Raw genomic sequence first — 22,609 nt, forward strand, 5'->3', positions numbered from 1 at the left:
TGGCAAAGCGGCTCTCATATCCATCATAGAGAATAGAATACACCCAATTCTTGAAGTAAGGTGGGATCCAAATTCTCCATCCTGCTTTTTACATAAGACAAATGTTAAGAAAATTTTTACCTCTTTTAATTAAGTAATCTATAGTAACTATTTTTTCTCGAGCCGCTAGCTATAAGAAAGCTTGCAACTTGTGGGGAATCGGCCATTTTCACACTTAAGCAATCCGTGGAAATGATCACCACCATCTATCATGAAAATAGTAATCTATACAATGTTTTCACTAAGAATTCCCCATCACTCTCCATATCCCAAATGACTTCATCTTCCAAGCTACGAGGAAAATAAACTTGATCAAGGTCCTTCAACAATGCCCTTGGACTGTAGAGCACTTCAATAATCATTAAAATTGTAGTTTTGACATTGAAAAACTTTTAAATCGATCATATTAGCCTTGACCATTATAGTTGTGAAAAAAAATTAGAATTTCAAACCTTAAAAATTGTATGTATTGTAAGACATTATCTAGACCATCTATTTTGTCTTAAAAATAAGTGTTCACAGATTTATAAGATCTTTATTATTTTTTAAGCTTCAAATTTCATAATTGATATTGAAACTTAACTTTAGAGGCATCATGGAGATTTTTATACTCGATGTGCTTTATGGACAAGGATTTGAGATGATGCTTTATTTTGAAAGCCTTGGCCTATAAAAACTATATACTCAAAAAACAAAAAAAAACAAAAAGAAAGAAAAAATATCTCTATACCCCCTCTCATGCTTAGGTAAAACTTCAAAAGATCACCACTAAATTTGATACCTATCTCTATAAAAATTAAGTCTCATGCGATAATTTTTCTTTTTGTTCGAGATATACGTCAAATTTAACGGTGATTCCCTTAATTCTACTTGATTCATCGATATAAAAAAATGTTGGGGGCCGAAGACGCCGGGAAAGTTAGAAATTTAATTTCCTACATTTGCTTGAGTGCTCTTTTAACATTTTCGACTGAAAAAAGTGTCGTTTCCACGCAACATCTCTCTCTCGAACAATCGAAAAACATCTCTCCGTATTATGTTTGAGCATAAAATCAGTATTCAAGCAGCTGCTTTCTCTTCCTAAATTCACCATCTGCAAAGCCATTAACCTGGCTCTTTTAAGGCTTCGATTAACAATTCAATAAACAAAAATGGTGAATTTGATGTTAGAAATCAAAGGTGACTTGGAGAATCTCACCAATCTCCAGCCGCAAGGTGGATGTGACGACCCCAATTTCTCTTACTACTTCAAGGTAGGTTTACTGTCTGTTTCTGTCTCTCTCTCTCCTCTTCATTTCGCTGATAATCCTCTTTCTCTTCTTACTTTTTTGGTTTTGAATCTTTGCATTTCCATATCTCTTGGCTCTTATGTGTCAAACATGATTGCTATTCTCTCTCTTTTATTTATGGGTTTATGGATTTTTTTTTGCCATCGTTCTTTCCTTAATTTTTGAGGCATTTCACTTTCAATTATGGTAACAGGTGAAATGTGGGAATTGTGGGGAATTAAGCCAAAAAGAGACCTGCGTTACACTCTCAGAAACAGTCCAACTCCCCAAAAGCAAAGGCTCAGCCAATCTAGTTCAGAAGGTAGTCCCTTTTTCAGTTTGTTATTTGTCATTTCATTTCTCAACTGGTAATTTTTTATTTATTTGTTTTTCTTATTTGATGGTCACTTTTGCTTTCCTGGTTTATTTCATATGCATCAATACATGTCAAACTTTTTCTTTTATTGCTTATTTTTTTTGCCTTTGCTTTATTGTGTAGTTGGGTAGGTTAAGAAATAGAATGAGCATGAATTGTAGTGGTTGAGACAAATAGTTTTTTTTCTAATTATTTTTATGCTTGTCTTTTGAAATATTTGTTTTGTGAACTGTGGTTATTTAGCATTGGTGGAGTTTTTCCAACTGCAGGTTTAATGATATGGTTAGCATAAAGTGAGGGCTGTTGTTTTTTTGCGATTCTGGTGGATTGGATCTTTCTTACTGTAGGTTATTTGTCGGGCAAAGGTTAGGAATAAAATATTTGGGCTTCTCTGTGGCTTGAGTGGCTGCTTGATAGCATATGAATTTTTTGTGGACGCAATGGACTCCATTGAAGCTGCCTACTTGTCATCATCATCATCAGGGCCTTTTTTCAACTAATTGGGGTCGGCTATACTAATCCTGGTCCACCATTTTGCTCTATTAAGGGTCATACCCTACAGGAGGCTATAGGTCCCCGTATTTTTACTTTCTACTTCTAACCATGTCCTTTTGGGTATACCCCATGCCCGTTTTTGGCTTTCCACTTGAACTAACTCTCATCTTCTAACAGGTGCTGTACTGGGTCTGCACCGAATATGGCCAACCCATCTAAGTCTATTTTCTCTCATCTTATCGCATATTGGTGCCACTTCTAAATTGTCACAAATATTTGCATTTGGAATTTTATCCTTTCTTGTCTTGCCACTGATCCATCTCACCATCCTTATTTCCGCTATACCCATTCTATGGGTATATTGTTTTTGACCACCTAACATTCTACTCCACAAAGCAAAGCTGATCTCACAGCGGTCCTATAGAACTTACCCTTTAGTGTTATTAGTATGTAGAGATCACGTAATATTTCGGTTGCACATCTCCATTTCGCTCACCCAATTCTAATTCTATATGTAACATCTTCTCCAATCTCTCCATTAGATGCAAAATTAGATGACTAGTGTTGGTTTTTCTTTAAACTTTGAGAGCAATCAACGTTACACTCCCAGCCACTTGATTTGATATCTGAAGGCTTGGAGTGGTCATAACCTTTTTGTATGAAGGTGATGGTTGTAATTGTCTCCCTATGATTTTTCCCATTTTTTTGTTAGGTTCCATACTTTTATGTTTTCTCTATGATTATAACTAAGTCAAGGTTGTCCAACTTGATGTATACCTGTTCTCTACTATTGGACCTCCTAATCTATTCTTGCCTTGGTCCTCCTCTGGGGCTCATGTTGCAGGGGTTAGAAAATTAGTTTTCATGGAATGTGCAATAGGAGAACATAAGCACTAGACCGTACACAGATCTGAGTTGAAGTGAAAGAAGACACTGTTCTTTCCAACTAGGTTATAGTCATTTGGTAACATGAAATGCTTAAACAAGTGATAGAATATATCAAAATTTTGCTCAATATGCTGCAGATTAGGACATAATAGCAACCGATATATTGGAAGAATGAAATCAAACAGTACCAAATCAAAGAAGGCCAACAAGCAGCAGGAACATGACAATGGTCAATGGTTGCAAGTTCCGCCATATATAACCGATCCAACCACTCCAGGCTGAAAACAAAGAGCTGTCTTCTATCCCCTCCAGCCTTGGATCTAGATTTGATTCCCTTGTTTATGAGGATGCATATTTAGTGGAAATTCAATTGTGGGAAAGTTTCAAGTATTCAAAGTTCCAAGAAAGAAAAAGTTTCAAGTATCCAGAATCCCTCAATCTTGCAGGAAAAAGTAGAAGAAACACATCAGATGATGAAGAGGCTGTTTGGCCGACTATAAAAAGAGAAACATCAGGCAAAAACTTGCTTGATAAACGATAAAATAGTGAAAAAGCATGGAAGAAAAACAAAATTAGTGACCTCAAATTTTAGGTTGAAAGAACCGGGAAAACAAGATACTATCAGTGATATGTTACTGGAAAAAGGAGAGCCTATGATGATTGTAACATAAGAACTCCTCTTGCAGAATCCTTGCCACAAATATAGTTTGACGTTGTCAGGAAAAAGAAGGGGGCATTAAGGGTATCAGAGACATGAACAATAAAACCCATTCACAAACAAAAACAATCAACAAGGTCTGCATCAACCATTGGCTCAATGCTTATTAATTATGAAAAAAGTAAATGTCCATTTAGTCTCTTCATTGTCAGAAAGATGGCTGCTAATGACCTTACCATTAACCTAATTTAAGTTCAATGAGGCACCATGTCAACTAATCATTCCTATTATAATAGCTTATTTGATGAAATGATGAGAAAGGGTAAACTGGTCATCCATATGACAATGTTCCAAGAGGCAAACTAGACAAAAAAGAATAGGAATGGGACAATTACTGTTCCAACACCATTTCATGTACTTTATATTTGTGGCATTCACAAAAAACTATCCTAGGACTTCTTACATTGTACATTTAAGTCAGTTTTAGATAAATACAGCACAAGCATAGTACAAAAGTATTCGATTATTCATGAAGGACAAATGTGCCCTTATGGGTCAAACCTGTCTACGCTTTCTCTTAAGTTGGTGATTAAATTCTATGAATGCCCAAGTTGCTAATTTATCCCAACCTTCCCGCAAAGTCCTTTAGTAAAAAGGTTTGCAAGCTGTTTAGTGGTCTCACATAAGAATTGGAGATTTATTTGAAGTTACTTTGTTATGCACGTAGTGATAATCAACCTCAATTTGTTTATTGCGTTTTTGGAATCTTGGGTTGGTTGCTATGTGGATGATAGCCTGATTATCACAATATAGAGGGATGGACCCCTGAAAATGAAAACTCATATTTTTAAGGCTGCTCTCAACACACACCAGCTCATTTGAAGTTGATGCAATAACTTGATACTCTACTTCTTCATTGGAGCCAGCTACAAAATTTTGTTTTTACTATGTAATGTAATAATATTTCCCCAAACAAAAAGTGCAAGAGTCAATGGTGGATCGCCTTTTAAGAAGAAATCCTGCCCAATCTACATAGATATATCCAATTTTTAAAAAGCGGAGGTGGCATACAATTTTTAAAAAGCGGAGGTGGCCGCCGAGGTGGGTGCAGGTATCCCTACAAGGGGGGTGGGGGTGAGGTGTGGAGGGGCATCTATTATATCTAATATATGTATGTATGTATATATATAATTTCTATATATGTAAATATGTATACATATATAAGTGTGTGTGTGTGTGTGCGCACGTGTGTGCGTGGGTGCATGTGTGTGTGTGTTGCACACGTGAGGCCTCGCATCAAATACTTAAAATTCATCTTCTTTTTTCTTGTCTGTTTTCTTATATAGTGTATGTGAGAGCATATGCACCTGTGTGAGAGAGAGAGGTCTCAAATTGAACACTTGGAGGACATGTTCATGTTTCCTTCTTTTGATATGTGGAGAGAATATGAATTGGTGAGAGAGGGAGGCCTCACATCGAACACTTGGAGGTCATCTTCTTTTTCGTCTTCTTGTTATATATAGAGAAAGAGCAGATTAAGGCCTTAACTATACTTTTTTTTTTAAGGGGACATGTTTTTTTTTTTTTTTGTTCTTTTTTTTGGTAAATTTATGGGATGACACTAGGTGTATATGGTTTTGGGGTCTAGAATAGCCCCTTAAACCCTTTTCCCCCGTTTTTTGGGGAAAAAAGTACTTTTTTGACCTTGCTGAGGGCATTTTCCTCATTTGGCTAAGTTGCATCTGGTCTCTGCTTAGGCGTCTGGCTTAAGGTGAGAGCCTAAGTTGCGCCTTGGGCACCTAGGAGCACTCCCACCTAGGGCACGTCTAGGTGTTTTTAAAGCGTAGGAGGCCAGGTGGCCAAATTCTTTGAAATTGGATATATCCACATAGATCAGTCGTGCATAACTATCCTCTTCTCTGGCGGCTGACTTTTTTAACATTGGATATATATTCATATATCCCCATAGAGTAATGTGAGTGTTGTCGTGAATAAGTATCCTCTTCTTGGAGATGATTTAGTGCGATTGACTAGTTTAAGATGGCTAGCAGGTGGAACATGTATGAATTGGGTCACCAAGTTAACTGCAAAGATGATGTTTGGTTGAGTAATGGTCCCACCAATCACTGGTACTAACCAACATCCTTTAATGACATACTAGTGCTGAGTTCTGGTTTGAAATTTGGGTTTACTGGTATCCATGGGATGGCCTGCAAACCTCAATGCCCATACTCCCATATACTTAATATTGACCTGCGCGTGCATATACTCCTTAAGCTTTTGGGTTTCTTTAGTATACACCCAATGAGAATGATATCACCAACACATACAAGTAGAATTGCATCCCTTGTTTTTGTTTCTCACAAACATGGAAAGATCTGAGGAGCTACTTGTATATCTGACATGTATTTTGGCTTGGCTTATTTTCGCTTTCCATGCTCGAGGAGATTGTTATAGTCCATAGATGTTTTCTTAGGATATAGGGCCTGGTGGTGCCTTGTGACCATGACCTAATGGGCATTGCATGTGGACATCTTCCTCTGAATCTCATGGGGGAAAACATTATTAACATCCCATTGGTATAATTGACAATTCTTATTTGCTGCAATAGAAACCCGAACAATTCCTATCTTACCGACAAGAGCAAATGTCTCATGGTAATTGAGTCTGTAATACTGGGTAAAGCCCTTGTCCATGAATCCAGCTCAGCACAAATCAATGTACCAATTAGGATAGTCTAACCTTATATAACCATCTGCATCATGCTTCCTTCTTTCCCTTAGGCAAAGAGTCAGATCCCAAGTCTATTTTTTTCAGGCGCCCTTATCTTCCAAGGCATTTCTCCATTTAGAAGATTTTTGGATATGAAATGGCATCACTGGAAAGAGTGTAATGCATATAGGATATAGCTGATTAGGATACAATATTTTCAATTGGACGAGAATTTCTTTTTTCTTTTGACAAAGCAATAGGTCTATCAGAATATGATAGGGATTTACTGAGTCATGACCTGATTGCTGTGAGGTGTTAAGCGAAGACAAGTCACCTTGTGGATATACATGTTGTTCATCAGTAGGACTAAGCTTTTATTATAATTAGGGGAGGAGACTTCTTCTGTGTGGTAACTAACTTAGGAGGCACAGATGGTGAAATAGAAGTTTGTGAAATAATAGGATCCTCCCCTCAAACACGTCATATGATGATGTGGGTTCCTTAGAGAAATATGACCCTTTTGTCAAAGAACCTAATGTTTCTTGAAGCGTAGTGCTTTCTCTTTTTAGGATCAAGACAGTCATATTCTTTTTGAGTGGAAGACTATCCTAGAAAAATGCACCTGATAGATTTATTTTCCAATCTAGTAATTTCTAGTAAAACCCTAAAATGCTCTAAAGATTGTTTGCATCCAATCAGCTTTTCTAAGGGTGAAATATGACTGATGATACAATGATAACCCATTTATTATGAATGATGCAACAGAAGAAACAGAATACTAATAAATTTTGAGAACACCATTTCCTTGAAGTGACTCAGTCATCTACCAATTGACGAACTCTGTTCCGTGATCAGAATGTAGAATTCAAAGTCTAGCATTGCCTTGGGTTACAATCATTTGAAACACTTTAACCACAAGTACTCCTTCATCTTTAGATTTAATAAGGTAAATCCATTTAGTACGAGAACAATTAACAATAAAACTAAGAAAATGCCTATTACCAACAAAAGATGTAACAGGGGTTTGGCCCCATAATTAAAACGTAATCATATCAAGTAGTATCACATTGAATTTTATTACGAGAAAAGAGAATATGAGATCGTTTGGATTACAGAAACACTTCACAATTTTTTAAGGGGTTAGACTGGACTTTATTTTTGGAAATAAAATATGTAAAACAAGATTTTATGGGTGACCTTATTTGTGTGCCCTTACTTCTCCTCTTCCTTGCCATTGGGAAAATTGTAGACATTCGATGATGTAGGAGAGCTTGAAGAAATATAGAAAATCTGCAAGAAGCACTTTGACACAAGCAATTTTGGAGCAACCCTAAGGCTTTCTCCCACCTGGAGCTCAAGCCTTAGGATTTTTTTACAAGACAAAGTCTTTATTTTCTTAAAGAGGAATACATGAATGCCTCTCCAACCCATCCATGCCTTATTTATAATAGAAACTTATTCTTTTGGACAATATTTGTCTATATGATTAACTTTTGACCAAAAGGTCCTAACTTAAGTATAAATTTCGTAATACAGTTTTACCCCTGTGAATAGTACCATGAACATAAATAGTACTTGTGAATAGTATTCATGAAATAAATAAAAAAATTATAAATTCCCTAGAATTCCTAAAAACTAAAAACCCTAAAACTAAAATTATAATATGCATCCTTTAAAGTTGAACAAAAAAAAAAGAATAAGAACAGTTTTTCCCTCCATCATTCTCGCATGCTTGGAGAAGACTCGTCCTCGAGTTTTTAAGTGTGCCAAGATGAATTCAGCAACAAAAACACCTTTAACCTTCTTTTTCTTTGTTGGCTCAAATTTTATTCGTGGTAAAGGTAATTTCTTGAGAAACGGATCCTAACATATATATTGAGGAAACAGGGCCACAATTTGCAGATTTTGACTCGACCATACTTCCACTGCACTACTCTAGTTCCAACACTCTTAATTTATTGAATGCACTACCACTTTGATATTAATGAGATCTTCAAAGGCAATGATTTTGATCCGTCCTCCTGCTGCCGTCTCTCCATCTTCACCCTCTTCCAAAATCTCTTCATCATCATCTCGATCCTTACGTAGATTGGATCTCCTAAAAAATCGTGTTGTTCATCTGAGTATATATCAAAGATTGGTGGTGAATCTTAATCAACAATTACTGACTTTCCATGCAATCTGTGTCAAAATAAAAAATCTCATCCTTCAAATCGAAAACCCTAAAGTGATGTTCCCACATCTACATCTTCTATCGCTATCCTCATCACCTGACTCCACACTCGGAGTGCAAACGTGAAGAGGCTTGCACTCGAGTTCTTCTTAGGCTGAAAGATCACCGTCTTGCTCATTATTGAGGCTCGTGAATTGTTGCGCTAGCTACTGTACTTGCCTTTCAAGTTCCTCAATGATGTCATCTATATAGGATCATGTAGTAGATCTACGAAAATCTCCCTTTTATGACCCCTTCTCACTGCTATAAGTTTGTGAAATCACAAACCCTAGGTAAATATTCAACAAAAATGTATTGAAATCAGCAAGATCTAGGTTGTTTTGACAAAACTTTGGCCAAAATCAGCCCTAGACCCCACTATAACTTCCTCTCTTTGTTGTTGATATAGGGCACAAAAGTAGTGGTGCTACAGTAATTCCGTACTTGCTATAGTAACTTCTGTACCTGCTACATTAACTTTTGTACTTGCTATAGTACCTTTTGTGTAGGTCACGGGGTCTGATGCCACTTTATGTAAGAGCACTTGAAGAAACATAGAAAATAAACAAGAAACACTTTGACACAAGCAATTTTGGAGAAACCTTAAGGCTTTCTCCTACCTAGGGCTCAAGCCTTAGGCATTTTTACAAGACAAAGTCTTTTTTTTCTTAAAAAGGAATACATGAATGCCTCTCCGGCCCATCGACGCCCTTATTTATAATAGAAAATTATTCTTTTGGACAATATTTGTCCATATAATTAAGTTTTAACCAAAAGGTCCTAACTTAAGTATAAATTTTGTAATGATAGTTTTACCGCTGTGAATAGTACCCATGAACAATACTCGTGAATAGTAATCATGAATATTACTCATGAAATAAATAAAAAAAAACCCTAGAATTCCTAAAAACTAAAAACTTTAGAAACAATTTTCCCCTCCATCATTTGATCAGACAAGTAGAGCCCATTGACTCCATGCCTTCTTCAATTTTACTACCAATTATCAGATCCTGAATAACACAATGTGTAGGATAGTCATGGAGCAATTTTTGTTCTTGTTAATGCTACTAACAGAGAGAATATTAGCAGAGAATAAAGGCACATGGAGAACATTTAAAAAAAAAAACTTGGAGAAACCTACATGCTCAACTTTGAGCAGTTGATCTATCAAGAAGAAACATAGTTTGGGGGGAAAGATAAGAGTATGAAAAATACTTGGTTTCAATGGTTCGGTTGCCATGTGATCAGTACGTCTTGTGAATAGCACTCATGAACAGTACTGCAAACAGTGCCTGAACAGTACTGTGACAATACCATTAACAATATAGAGTGTCAAAACTAGAGAGAGAAAGGGAAAAGAAGAGGCCGAGAAAGACAGAAGAGAGAAAAGATGAAAGGGAAGAGAGGACAAAGTGACATGAGATTCGTTCACCCCATACCCCACTAATATCTTTATTTATAATGTTTGTTTAGGGTTTACAAAGGACAGAAATACTCTCAATGAAAATAATCCTAAACTATATAGAAATGATAGAATTCCCCAATACAAAAACGAGTTATTCTTTAACATGGCCCCTCAAGCTGGAGCATAGATGTCACCCATGCCCTGCTTGGAACAAATCTGCTGAGTTTGATTATGACTAATCGCCTTGGTGAATATATCAACCAATTGATTTGATGACTTTACATATGGGGTTGTTTTTTGCGTGCGGGTCACCTTCTAATGAATGAAGTGGCAATCCACGTCAATAGATTTTGTTCTTTATGAAAAACTGGATTGCTCGCAATATGAATGGTTGTCGGATTTTCACAGAACATCTTCATTCGTTCAGTAATTGAAAAACACCCATTTCCTGCATCAAGGTTTTGAGCCATATTAACTCACTTTCGTATGAGCTATAGCTCTATACTCAGCCTCTACACTAGATTTGGCTACCACATTTTGTTTCTTGCATTTCCAATTCACCAAATTTCCTCCAACAAAGGTGTACCAGCCTGTAGTAGATCTTTTATCTGAAGGTGATCCTGCACAATCAGCATCATAATAACTCGCAATGTCAAAGTGACCATTCTTCTTCTAGATAAGTACTCAGCCTGGGGCTTTCTTCGGGTATCTCAAATGTTTCTTACTGCTTCCCAATGTGGTGTTCTGGGAGAATACATAAATTGATTGAGGGTATGGCCCTTGATAGAGAAGAATGGAGGAATATGATTTGTGTAGCCAACCCCAAATTATTGGGATAAGGCTTGGATGATGATGATGATGAACCATGTAATACAATTCATAATTTGATAATTCAAACTCCAACTTAGGCTCAATTAGTCATTGGGACTCGGTGACTCCAGTCTACCAGGTTGGTCAAGCACCCTATAACAATAAATTAATTTTTTATGAAGTAATGAAAATATAAAATAAAGAAAAATATAAAATCTTAGTCTCATTCCAACTCTATATTCCCGTACATTCAATTAAAAAATTAAATTCCTATGCATATTCACTTTTATGATTTATCATTCATCATATGTTTTATCCAAATTCGAAATAAAATTTATTTTATGAAAGGTCATTCTTAATGTAAAATCCAAGTGCTGGTGATCCCATAATCCTATCAATCATTGTCTAAAAGTAAACATTCACATGGATTGTAGTTCTTTTAACTGGATTACCTGTTACTGATGAGCTTCTTGTTGAATTTTATAAGGACCTGGAAATCTCCTCCAAGTCAGATGTTTGTATAGGATTTAGTTTACGAGGTAATGGACTTGCATGTTGGACCAACAGCTCCTCGAGAAAAGGCTTGTTAGATGCAAACACATCTGTTCAGTACTGCCATTTTCATGAAGCTATATGTGCTCTGTATTCACATGTAAACATTGATAATACAATGTTTGCACATGTGCAAAATCTAGACATATGTCTACAAATTTGACGCACATACCCAAATTCTGGACTCGTGTATCTTAGTATTTGGACACCCATTTTCATGCCGCCTGCTTCGGGGGACATTATTTTTCACCCAGATATTCATTTGACATGTTCTGGTACTTGTTTCGAGAAAATCTTCACATACAATTCCACATTTCGTTTCTGTGGGTATGTACAGAACCAACTATAGGGATTCAATTTGGTATGTGAACAGTTTTGGTTGTACTGATGATACAAAATCAACTGAAAAAAAAAAAAAGGAAAAGAAAAAGTTAGAAGTCCTATTCCCTGTACTCTGGCTGATTTCGGTAATTTAGCCTCAAATTAACCCCCAAGTTCAGTGATGGGGTTGTTAGGGTAGTTTATGGCTGAAGTGTTAGAAGTGGGATGTCTGTTTTTGTTGGGACTGTTCTGGGATTTTGGTATTTATGATGGGAGATCTATATGATTAGAATTTCTCACGAGGATATAAATAGTAGATAGAAGCTCATTTTCTTTAGTTTAGAATATTTGATATTTGTACCAATTTTGTGTGGAAACAGGCAGGGGCCATAGAGCCCTGGCTAGGAGGTCTCACACAAATATGGTTTGTTTCCCATGTTGATTCATTTCCTTTGCTGTACTTGATTTGACTCACAGTCCCCTCCTTTTCGACATACAATAAATGAAAAGGACAAACTCAAGAATGTCTAGCTATACTTCCCAAAGGTGTTGGCATGCATATCTAACAGCTCGATACATGTCTGACATGTTTCACTGGCAAACATCCTGAAACATGTCTGCTCATAACTGTGTTGCATCGTTTCGGATTATACCATGTTTGCATTTAGGAGGAAGTGTAGCCTTTTCCACTCAAGGATACTTCAAAGTTTTGGTTGTTTTAATTGGTTCTTTGTCTAGGGCAAGGTTATGATATGAGGAGCAAGGCTCTGAAATGAAAGTTCATGAAAAATTTGTAAAGTATTATTACAGGTTATGATTGAAACGAATTTTTGTTATGGTTTTATGAGCAACCAAATAAGGAAGCCTATGATAATAACAGAAATTTGGTCTTTAGGTGATTAGATGCATATGGACAAACTAACATTTAATGCCTTCGCCTACCAGGAGTATCAAAATTATGCCTTTCTATATTGGTTTAATTTATGCTTCATCACTTCATCTATATATTCTATGGTCTTTCTTTGTGGCCACTACTTGGATGATTTAACTCAAAGAGTTTTACAATCTAGCAAAAGCCTGGAAGAAATTGGCCAAATCTCAGAAAATAACCTGTCATAAAATCCCGACAAGCTTCGAAAATTTTTTATATACATAATTAATACGCATTAAAACATTTCTGAGGTATTATGTCCTTTTTCTTATGTATTTGAGGTAACATAAAGTTATAAGAACTTTACTTAACAAATAGAGATTTATTTCGTTTTTTTGCCTTTTCGTTTTTTGAGTAGTATAATATATATATATATATATATATAATTTTCTGGTAATTATTCAAAAAAATAAGCTAAAAAGTAGCAAGATAATGAGGACTCCCTAAAAAGATGGTATAGCATGTAGAAGACCTTAGTTTTTTTTTAAAGTTTTAACTGTATAAGAGACCTTAGTTTAAACACTTATTTTATATCTCAGTTTTTTAGTCTCCATTCTCCACTGTTTAACACTTAAAACAGTGGTGACATGTTCAACTCCCAAAAGAACCTAGTGTTCTTTATGCAAGTTTTTCTATTGAAAGGACCGGACAGAAAACACTTTTGAGGCCAGCAAGTAAATAAGATTTTATTCGTTCTAATAATAGAGCGAATTCAGTAAATTTTACAAAAAACCGAATTTTCTATGATATGTTTGTTACCTGTACTGTATTCAATTCATTCATCCTGTTAACTGTAGATATCATATATTCATATATAGGATTTTTTGCCATTTCTTGCTGTTGTAATGCACCCCCAGACATGTAGATTTACATGCATGGATGGGTACATAGACATCACTTTATGAGACTCAGGAGAATATCCTAGCTTTGTTTATTTTCTAAGTCAATAATCCTCTGTCAACAAATTAAGTGTGTCAATGATGGGTTTAATAACCCTGGTGAATATGCTTTTTTCAGTGCAAATTTTGTGGAAGGGATGGTAACATTGTAATGATCCCAGGACGAGGCAAACCATTGACTCTTGAAGACAGTGAATCTGGAAAATATGTTCCATTAATGATGTTTGACTGCAGGGGCTTTGAGCCTGTGGGTTTTTCTTTTAGAGATGGATGGGCAGCTGAATCTGTAAGTATATGCCTTAATAAAAGATGTTTGGCATAAGAGCATAAGAGCATACACAAGTTGATAAAACAGGTTTCTTAATAGCAAATTAAATTTATGTCGCGATTTTAGGCTATAAAATGCAAGTATAGGGTTTGTTTAGAAAGTTAATACTTTTTGTTATTCTTATACTCTTGATGTTATTGAATCATGTTGCCTTTTTTTTTCCAAGAAAGAATCTTGGTGCCTTTTTGTCTTTCTGTAATATGGACTCTTACCGATAGAGTTGCAGGAAATCATGCACTATTACTTCAACAGGCCCATTGCGTCATATGAAGATAATCTATCATGAAATAATGTATTTCCAGCAGGTTAACAACTTAAAATAATAATAATGTGTTTCCAGCTTTCCATCAGGTTGCCATGCTCGTTGATGACTTTCTATTCTTTTTTCAATTTATGTGGGCGAAATCCTTTTTTGTAGTATATGCAAATGATAGGAGTATTCCAAGGTTTAATTTGCGTCTGCCATATAGACTCTAATTGGGACACTGTTGAAATATACTTGATTTGATTGTTAAGTAATATACCAAAGGCTTCTAGACTGAATTTTGCTCAGATCAAAGGACTTAATTGGCTAGTTATGATAGTAATGCTTTTCAAATAAATGAAAATTTGTACATTTATTTTGCTCTACTTAACCAACTTCTCTTAGAAAGCAGCTGGTCATGAGCTGCTGAACTTACTTTCCGTAGTTTGGTTTCCTCCTTGAGGAAGTTGCCCCTCTTTGGTTAGAGCTTGAGCAGGCTGTAAGGAATGCACATTCCTAACAGGTGTCAAAAAGGAGCTCCTCATCACTTCATTTCTCCCAGGGTAGTGAGACAATTTAGACACAAAAGTAGCATGTTTTATGGGCCTCTAGTTACTAAATTGTTATCTTTGAAGCCTGTGGATCTTTTATGTGTTTTTGAATGAGCTAATATCTGAGACACGCGTCGACATTTGCATGTCAGACAAATTGTGGCACTCCAAAGACAATCAACTGAGTTACTTCTAAGTGAAATCTGGAAAATTGGTCCCATATGGAATGATAACCCATCAAACTCCTTTTGAATTGGGAAGCAACCCAAAGTTTTTTATACATTGGCACTCAGTTAATTTTCTCTTTTTAGATTGGTACAGTAGCACTCAGTTATTAAGTTATGTCAATGATACAATCAAGGGGGGCCATAGGTATGGAGCAGATATCATGGGAATGGATGATTGCCTCCTATAGATATAGTTCTTTCCCAACTCCCACTTGTGCAAGGGACCTCTCTGTTTGCTTCCCCAATCACTTGGTAGAAGGAAATAGACATCCCGTCCCTAATATGAAAAGTCTGTGTTACTAGCTTTTCCGAGAATAAGTCACTTTTTCCTCTGCCCATCTGATGATGATAAGCAAAATAGCCAATTGCCTTCAACCATGAATGAACCGCAGGAGGACTGAAAGAATACCCTAAGACCTGTCAAGAGGGCTCTATTGTGTGCTTTAGTAGAGTCGTAGTTGCTCTTAGGGTCAACAAGGATTCCAGGTACCTTGTCTTAGGAATCCCTGAGTAAGCATCAAAACCTTAGTGATCCTGGATTCTGGTGGGACTGCGGTGGAAACTTAGCTTCCAATAAAGGAGATGCTTGAAAGTTAAATCTTCTACAAAGATTGGTAAAGGAGCGAGTATTAAATACTAAAAACAGCTGAAGGAACAATAAACAGATTTGGATGTTGTAAAACAATTTCCGAAAGGTCACATAGGCCATGGAATATGGAGAGGACATGATTGTTGATTGAAAGATCTATAACCTTTCCACAGTTCAGCCTAAACTGAAAAAGTAGCACCTGTTAACTAGGAGACAAACGGTCTCTTTCATGCCATAGAAAGGCATAAAACATTGCATCCCTCGAAAACTAGAATGGAAAAGTTTGGGTTTAGCTGGTGAGTTTTTTAATAGAAGGCATGTTATAAAGGGGGGATGGCATTTGAGCTACTGGGTGTAGTTTTAACTCAATGCACCTTATGTGCATGGAAGAATCGAGGATAGCTTTCTTGAGATATTGTGAGGTGATCTCGACACTTACATTCTGCTCAAGAGGTACTGGAGTCATAATGATAGCCCTAAAACAATGTTTTAGTGGGAAGTTTTTCCCTTGGGCCAGAGTTTCATTCTTTATTGCTGGGTTGGGACTTGGAGTTTATTAGGGATTAGGGGGCAGCATTATGGGCGTCATCATGTTGGAGGGAGGTTATATGCCTCTATGAGTTTGGAGGCTGATACACAGACTCAAACTCGTCTCAAGACAGTCATAACCTGGTTTGTTGTCTGCTTTGTACAAGATTTCTAATGTGATAATGGCAATTAGTATCATACGCTTCTTTCCCTTCAATTTATGCTTTGATCAGAGGAATTCTCGACACTACTTTTCCTTCTAAAAATGAGCCAATCAGAATGAAGAAAACAGGCTAAGAAACGAGCACACCCTTAATGGCTCTCTAAATTCATTCATATTGATTTCATAGTTATACATCCTTTTGTGTTTTCTATCTGTTTTAATCATTTTAACACTTAATATGATGTTTATGTGAAACTTCTTCCATGTTACTGCTGGTCGTGTTTGAGGTGGAGAGATCTCCTAAGGGTGTTTGACTGATTGTCGTACTGTTCTGTTTTTAGACTTCAGGGACTAAATTTGGAGATATAGACTTGTCGGAAGGTGAATATGTGGAGTATGATGAGAAAGGACAATACCCTGTCGGAATATCCAACGTCCAAGAGAGATTTGTTGTCGTTAAGTAGGCATTAGCATCCCGATAGTTGGGAAACAATCAAAAGGAAAACTCTGATGGGCAAGCTTCACCATGAATTTTCTTATGATTTGGCCTTGGATATGGCTTTTGGAATCGCCTTCTGCATCATAAACTTGTAACAGATTCTGCAATTGGTGCTATGATATTGATTAACACATTGTTGAAGAGCTTTTGTAAATTATAAATGCTTGTCAGTCTTTTTGTCTTCATTCTTGAAGAGGCGTTTGAATCACCGAAGGCGTTACATGTCTTGTTCATTACAGAACTCATAGTTAGTCATGTCGCAAGCTTTCTTTGAAATGAAATATGGTGTCTTGAACTCAACTGTCCTAAACCTCATACTTGCACAGTATTATACCTCCTGCAGCGGCCAATGAAGAAAACGAAAAAATAAAACCACATTTGTATTGATGAGAATTTGTGCAACTAGCATTCAAGTCTGTCTTTATGATGTTGCATTTATCAATTTATGCCCCAATCTCTGATCCCTATGAACATGTGTGTTTGTGTGTGTGTGTGTGTGTGTGAGAGAGAGAGAGAGAGAGAGAGAGAGAGAGAGAAGCTTCAAAAACAGTGCAGATAGTACCTGAAATATATCCCAAATCTTTTTATCTTGAGTCCAGCCTCAGATCCATGAATTTGAAGCTTCAAAAACAATACAGATATGATCTTTGAGGAATTAATATGATGAGTCAAGAAAAAAGTACAAAATGGCACCATTTTTATAACCCAAAATTCCTGTTCATTTTTTTTATAACCCGAATAAAATAACCCGAATAAGTCTTGGATGATGATGATTCTTAGAATGGTAAAGTCATCGTACAAGTCCTTTGCAATCACTTCCCTGATATTCCTCGCATATGAATATTACTATGCATTATTTCCTATCATGTTTGCGCAGTCACATTCTAACTAGTGTTAAAGAGTGTTGCATCACATGGGCTGGCAAAAAGATTCAAGAATAACAAGAAAAAACCACTAAAAATATGCACTGAAACTTAAGTGTACCAATAAGATTAAATTCTCAAACTCAACGAACTAAGTTTGTGTTTGGATTATTATTTTTTATTCTATTACTTTTCTGTTCTGGATTAAATGGTTTTCAATTGAAATTTTGTTCCTAAATCATATAAACTTCATATATCACATCATCATCCTTTGAACCTAATCCCAACTGTGGGGAAACTACTGCATAGAAATGGGTAGATATTTTGAAAATTTACCCAATAGCATGGCGTATAACAATGCCGATCAGAGATGGCATAAGGGGTAAATCAAATTTGAATGTACGTATTTCGTTTATTTAACATTTTATGATGTATAAGTTCTCGTCTTTCAACATATTTTTAGAATCTACCCAAAAAAAACATTTCATGAGAATAACACTATCTTGCTTATTCTTGTCGAGAAAACAAAATTATCTTGCTATCTTCGTTTCACCATATCCCATTCTCTTGCTAGGGTTTATTGAAATGAGACTTAGGTTCCAGCATCCCGATTAGGAAAGAATATTTTATTAGGGTGTTCATATTATAGAGTATTTTATAATTATACACTTATATACTATTGTTTTATAATACAATATTTTTTTAGTATCAGTATTTTTTATCAATTAGAAGCGTTTTGACATCATCCACATGGGATGTGACATCAACCACATGGAGCATCAAATGTCACTGATGTTCTTCATATGGGTGATGTCACATCCTTCCTAATGATAAAAAATACCCTTAATAAAAAAATACTCCATATACAAAATAAAAGTATGTAAGTGTTTAAAATTTGTTAAGTACAATTATAAAATGCTCTATAGTGTGAACACCTTAATATAACCCCCACAAAATATAAAAAAAACACATAGGCATGTGGTCTAATTAAAGGTCCAATTTTTTGAGTTACGTGCAATGCAAAACTTTCATGGTGATGGAAGATTTTTGTACTACTTTGAACTGTTTACCTATCTCCATGACCCGATTCTCTAGATGAACAAGCTTATATCAGAGAATACGGCATCAACCTTGCAGACCTTGGGTGGGAGGGGAGGGTGGTAGAATGTGGTATTCGGACAAAGACCCTTGTGTGAAGCCCTAGGCAAGATGGTAAAAATAAATAGTTAAGTTAGCATGACTTAATGGACTACTGAGACCAACAGGTTAAGGCTGGTCAAACAATGGACAATATTCCCTGTTAACATGTGCATGGTTCATGTGCAAGAGGTAGTGGACCATAAAACTCGTTGGGCCAATGTTATTGAAGCAAAAGTTAGTGCGGGATTCAGATTCAAATTATGTAAGTGCTTTAAAATAGGCTTGTGCAATGACTAGGTTGTGGGAGTGGATAAGTGCTTATATAGTGGGCCTGGGTGATATAAAAGTGATACAATGATCATGCATGTTTGAAATGGCATAACTTAATGCTAATACTCAAGTGCGAGATTTGAATTTAAACGGTATAATTGCCTCATCGTGGGCTAGTGCAATCACTTGTCGCGTTCATCACTAGTATTAAGAGAGATCAAATGTCTGAAAATGATATGCATGAACAGTAATGACTTCAAGAGTGGGAGCGGGACGACGTTACCCCACCCCTTCCGCGCTTTTTGGCGAATTTTTGACACCTGTTGAAACTTCAGCAGTAGTCAATCCTGAGAAGGATGAAAGATCCCTTTCATATTTACCTTAAGTTCGTCAGTTGCATCATCAGTTGCATCAGTGTACAATGAGGATGGTATGTCGAGTGTTATATGTTGCTCAACATGCAGACTAAATAGAGTCCCAACAAGATCTTTTAAGCCCTTGGTGGTCAACTAACAAAAATCCCTTTTCCTAATATATTTGGATCACTATGGTGAATCATTTTTATGACCATTATCATCCTTATGCTTTGGCAAATTAAGAGTGTCATTTTCTCATTAGATATGCTCTGGCAGATCATAAAACTTGTCTTCCCTTTAATCTATACCTCAAAGATATGCTATCAATTACAGTATTTTCTAGGCCCGTACTAATCAAAGCATATGTCATGGCAAGCTTTTTATGCTTCCCCTACGACATAAAACTTATATACTTCCCCTTATCCAACCGTCCACTCTGAATGGAGGGCTAAGATTGTCCCAATCACAATGTCACATCTCTACACTATTTTATTTTTAATTTTTCCTATAAATTATTTTGAAACCAAATTTTGTACGTCCAATCCTCTATTAAACTCGCACTAACGAAAAATATAAAAACAATATTTTCAATAAAATAAAATGACCAAAATACCCCTAACAGTTTCAAGGGGTATTTTGGTCATTATATTTTATCAAAAAAAAAATTTAATATTTTTTATAGGTGCAACCCAATGAAAATATGGCACACACCAAATTTCATATTCATAAAATTTATAAAAAAAAAATTAAAAATAAAATACTTTGAGACGTGGGATCTACGGTCAAACGGTGAGTGGCTCCCTTGATCAAAATTGGATGGCTGATAGGGATCTTCTACGCTGTAGGGAAAGTATAGAAACCTTTTCCCCATAAGTCAGGAAGCCTAAATACAAGTACGATGAAATTATTTTTGGTGTGGCGGGGTACAAAAATGGAAGGGGGAGTTCTTCCATTTTTGTAAACATGGGGAGTTCCCAAATCGGTCCAAGACAGAAAAGTTTAACATAAAAATGGACCAAGTAGAGTGAAAAAAAAATTCATACCGAATCCCATGAAGGACTTATTTAAGGTGAAAGTATTTTCACAAAAACCTTTTCGTGCGAACCTAGCACAACATTACAAATTTGGAAATAGATTTGGGGAGAATTTGAAATTCAAAGGAAATATGGATTTTATAGGGAGATTTGGAACGTTTTGAATTCAGATAATTAGAGTAGAAAAATGGTTTGATAGGGCTGCAGTCCTATCAAAATAAACAAATCTTCATCTCATAATTTAGGAAAAATTGCAATTACAAATATTCTAGACTGTCCATTTTGCCCTAAAAATAAGTGTTCACAATCGCCAAGATTTGTAGATTTTTTTAGTTTTAAATTTTTTATTGTATCAAAATTTGATTTTAGAGCCATCATGAAAATTTTCGATGCCGAAGGTGCTTTTCTGAAATCAAGATTTGAGGTGACGCTTTATTTTGTTTTCATAAAGCCTAGGCCTTATATAAACTTCATCCTTTATTTTATTTAGTAAAAAACTAAAAGATTTATTATAATTCATAATTACACTTAAAAATATAATATAGTTTCTTTAATTTTACAATTCATTGCATACACATGATAAATTAACTTCTAAATTTCCCATTAATAAATGCATATGCATTCTTAAATTTTTCATATTAAATAAAAAATAAATATTATGTGTTCATTCTTTTCAAATTCTTATGTTCCAATGAGTAATACCTTGTTGATCTTGTTATACTTTTATTTTATTAAAAAAATTTGAATAATGTATTTAACATTAAGGAAAATTTTCTTTATCTTACACGACACTATAAACTTCCTTTTACAAGATGAACACTAGAATTTAATTTATATTTTGATCAAGGATCACTTAAATTAATGAATTTTAGATATGGATTTTCTCAGACGTTCACTCAAATCAAGAGATAACCCATCCAAAAGTAGGCGCGGAGATAAAACTCACCTATAACCAACTCAGTCAAAATGAAGGTCTCCATCTTCATAAAAAGGGCAGGCTGTTTTAAAATTTAAACAGCATTATTTACACTTAAAAATAAATAAATAAAAAGAAGCCAACCGAATTTACTTTGCCTTTCAACTTTTGATTTTGGGCCATTGTACACTCAATTATCCTCCTGGAGTGTGCTACACTGAAATATTCCACTAGGTACTTGCAACTGTGCAAGCAATATATCTGTTTCCTTTAAGCAAAGGAAAAACGTTTATATAAAGGTGAGGCCTCAAACAATCCAATTAAGGCGCATCTAAAATATTTATTAAAGGTGGCTGTTTGGATGCCCAAAAATCCTCAAATTGACCATATAAACCTCAAGATATATGGACGTAGGAAAAAATGGATTTTAAGTTTGGGAAATAATGCATCATGTAATGTATTGTTTAGACAGTTAATTTTCAAGAGTTTTCGAGTGCTACAAATCTACTCGATCTACACTACTTTTGACACTTTAAATTTATTATTAGAGATGAAAATAAATTTTAAGACCATTACAAAAAATTTCTGTACTGAAACATCTTCAAACACTATTTGAAGGTGTGCCTTACTTTGATTGTTTAGGGCCTCAGCCTTATACAAACCGCACCTGCAAAGCAAAATCCAAATTATTTCATTTCTCTTCACTGAAGATAGTTCTGGGGCTCCATTTTTTTCGTCTTTTTATCCCCTTTTATTTTGGATTGAAACCAAATTAATCTCATTTTTCGTGTTAGGCAATTATCTTCATTTAGCATATTTGCTAAATATGTTCAAGACTGTAAATGAAGTCGGTTCACTGGTATTTAGTTAGCGAGGATCATTTTCGAAATGTTAGTAACTGAGTGACATTTGAGAGAGAGAGAGAATGTATGTGTGTGTCAGAGAGAGGAGAGGTTCAAGCGCCCACACATTAAAACTAGATGGGAGTGGGAGTACTATTGAAATATTGTTATGCTGGGTTTGATTGGATCCAGATCGTTTTGGAGTTCTATAACCATAACTTTAATGGGGATTTCTATTCTATTGTTCTTTAGCTTTACAAATTAACAATGATAATTGAAGTTTCTTTCCTTTAGTTACAACAAGAAATTGGAGAAAATTGTCTTACAATAATAATAACACAATTAGCGGATTTCGATAACTCACCAGCAATTCGCCGATACATTCGCTGATAGCCTCAAATTCTTTTACTGTTTCTCTTATATATATTGGGATTACATTCACCTGCCAACAAATAAATAAATAAGTTAATCTAAGGTTTCAACCTTAAACTAT

The 22,609-nt window shown here is 35.5% G+C and overlaps 2 protein-coding genes across 8 annotated transcripts in view; one reads left to right on the top strand and one right to left on the bottom strand.

Moving 5' to 3' along the window:
* Nucleotides 1-818: 818 nt before the first annotated feature.
* On the top strand, nt 819-16,995 carry LOC18443679 (uncharacterized). 2 transcript variants are annotated; one of them, XM_006853861.4, is made up of 4 exons: nt 819-1,292; nt 1,522-1,629; nt 13,685-13,852; nt 16,538-16,995. In XM_006853861.4, the coding sequence occupies exons 1-4, from the start codon at nt 1,191-1,193 to the stop codon at nt 16,658-16,660; spliced, it is 501 nt and encodes a 166-aa protein (XP_006853923.1). In that variant the 5' UTR covers nt 819-1,190; the 3' UTR covers nt 16,661-16,995. The 2 variants fall into 2 exon arrangements, with proteins under 2 accessions (XP_006853923.1, XP_088723535.1); XM_088867409.1 differs by lacking the exon at nt 13,685-13,852.
* A 4,711-nt stretch (nt 16,996-21,706) lies between these two features.
* The window catches only part of LOC18443678 (RNA methyltransferase family protein), a 35,677-nt gene continuing 34,774 nt past the window's right edge, over nt 21,707-22,609 (bottom strand). For 4 of the 6 annotated variants that reach the window (XM_088867404.1, XM_006853860.4, XM_088867406.1 and 1 more), the window contains one exon: nt 22,313-22,558. The gene's annotated coding sequence lies outside the window, so the exon portion shown is untranslated. Of the gene's footprint in view, nt 21,942-22,312; nt 22,559-22,609 lie in introns of those variants that run through there. The other 2 variants (XM_088867403.1, XM_088867407.1) reach the window with 1 other exon arrangement.

The sequence above is a fragment of the Amborella trichopoda genome, chromosome 5 (genome assembly GCF_054954075.1).
Source record: "Amborella trichopoda isolate Santa Cruz 75 chromosome 5, AtrichopodaSantaCruz75HAP2 v2.0, whole genome shotgun sequence".
Lineage (NCBI taxonomy): Eukaryota > Viridiplantae > Streptophyta > Magnoliopsida > Amborellales > Amborellaceae > Amborella > Amborella trichopoda.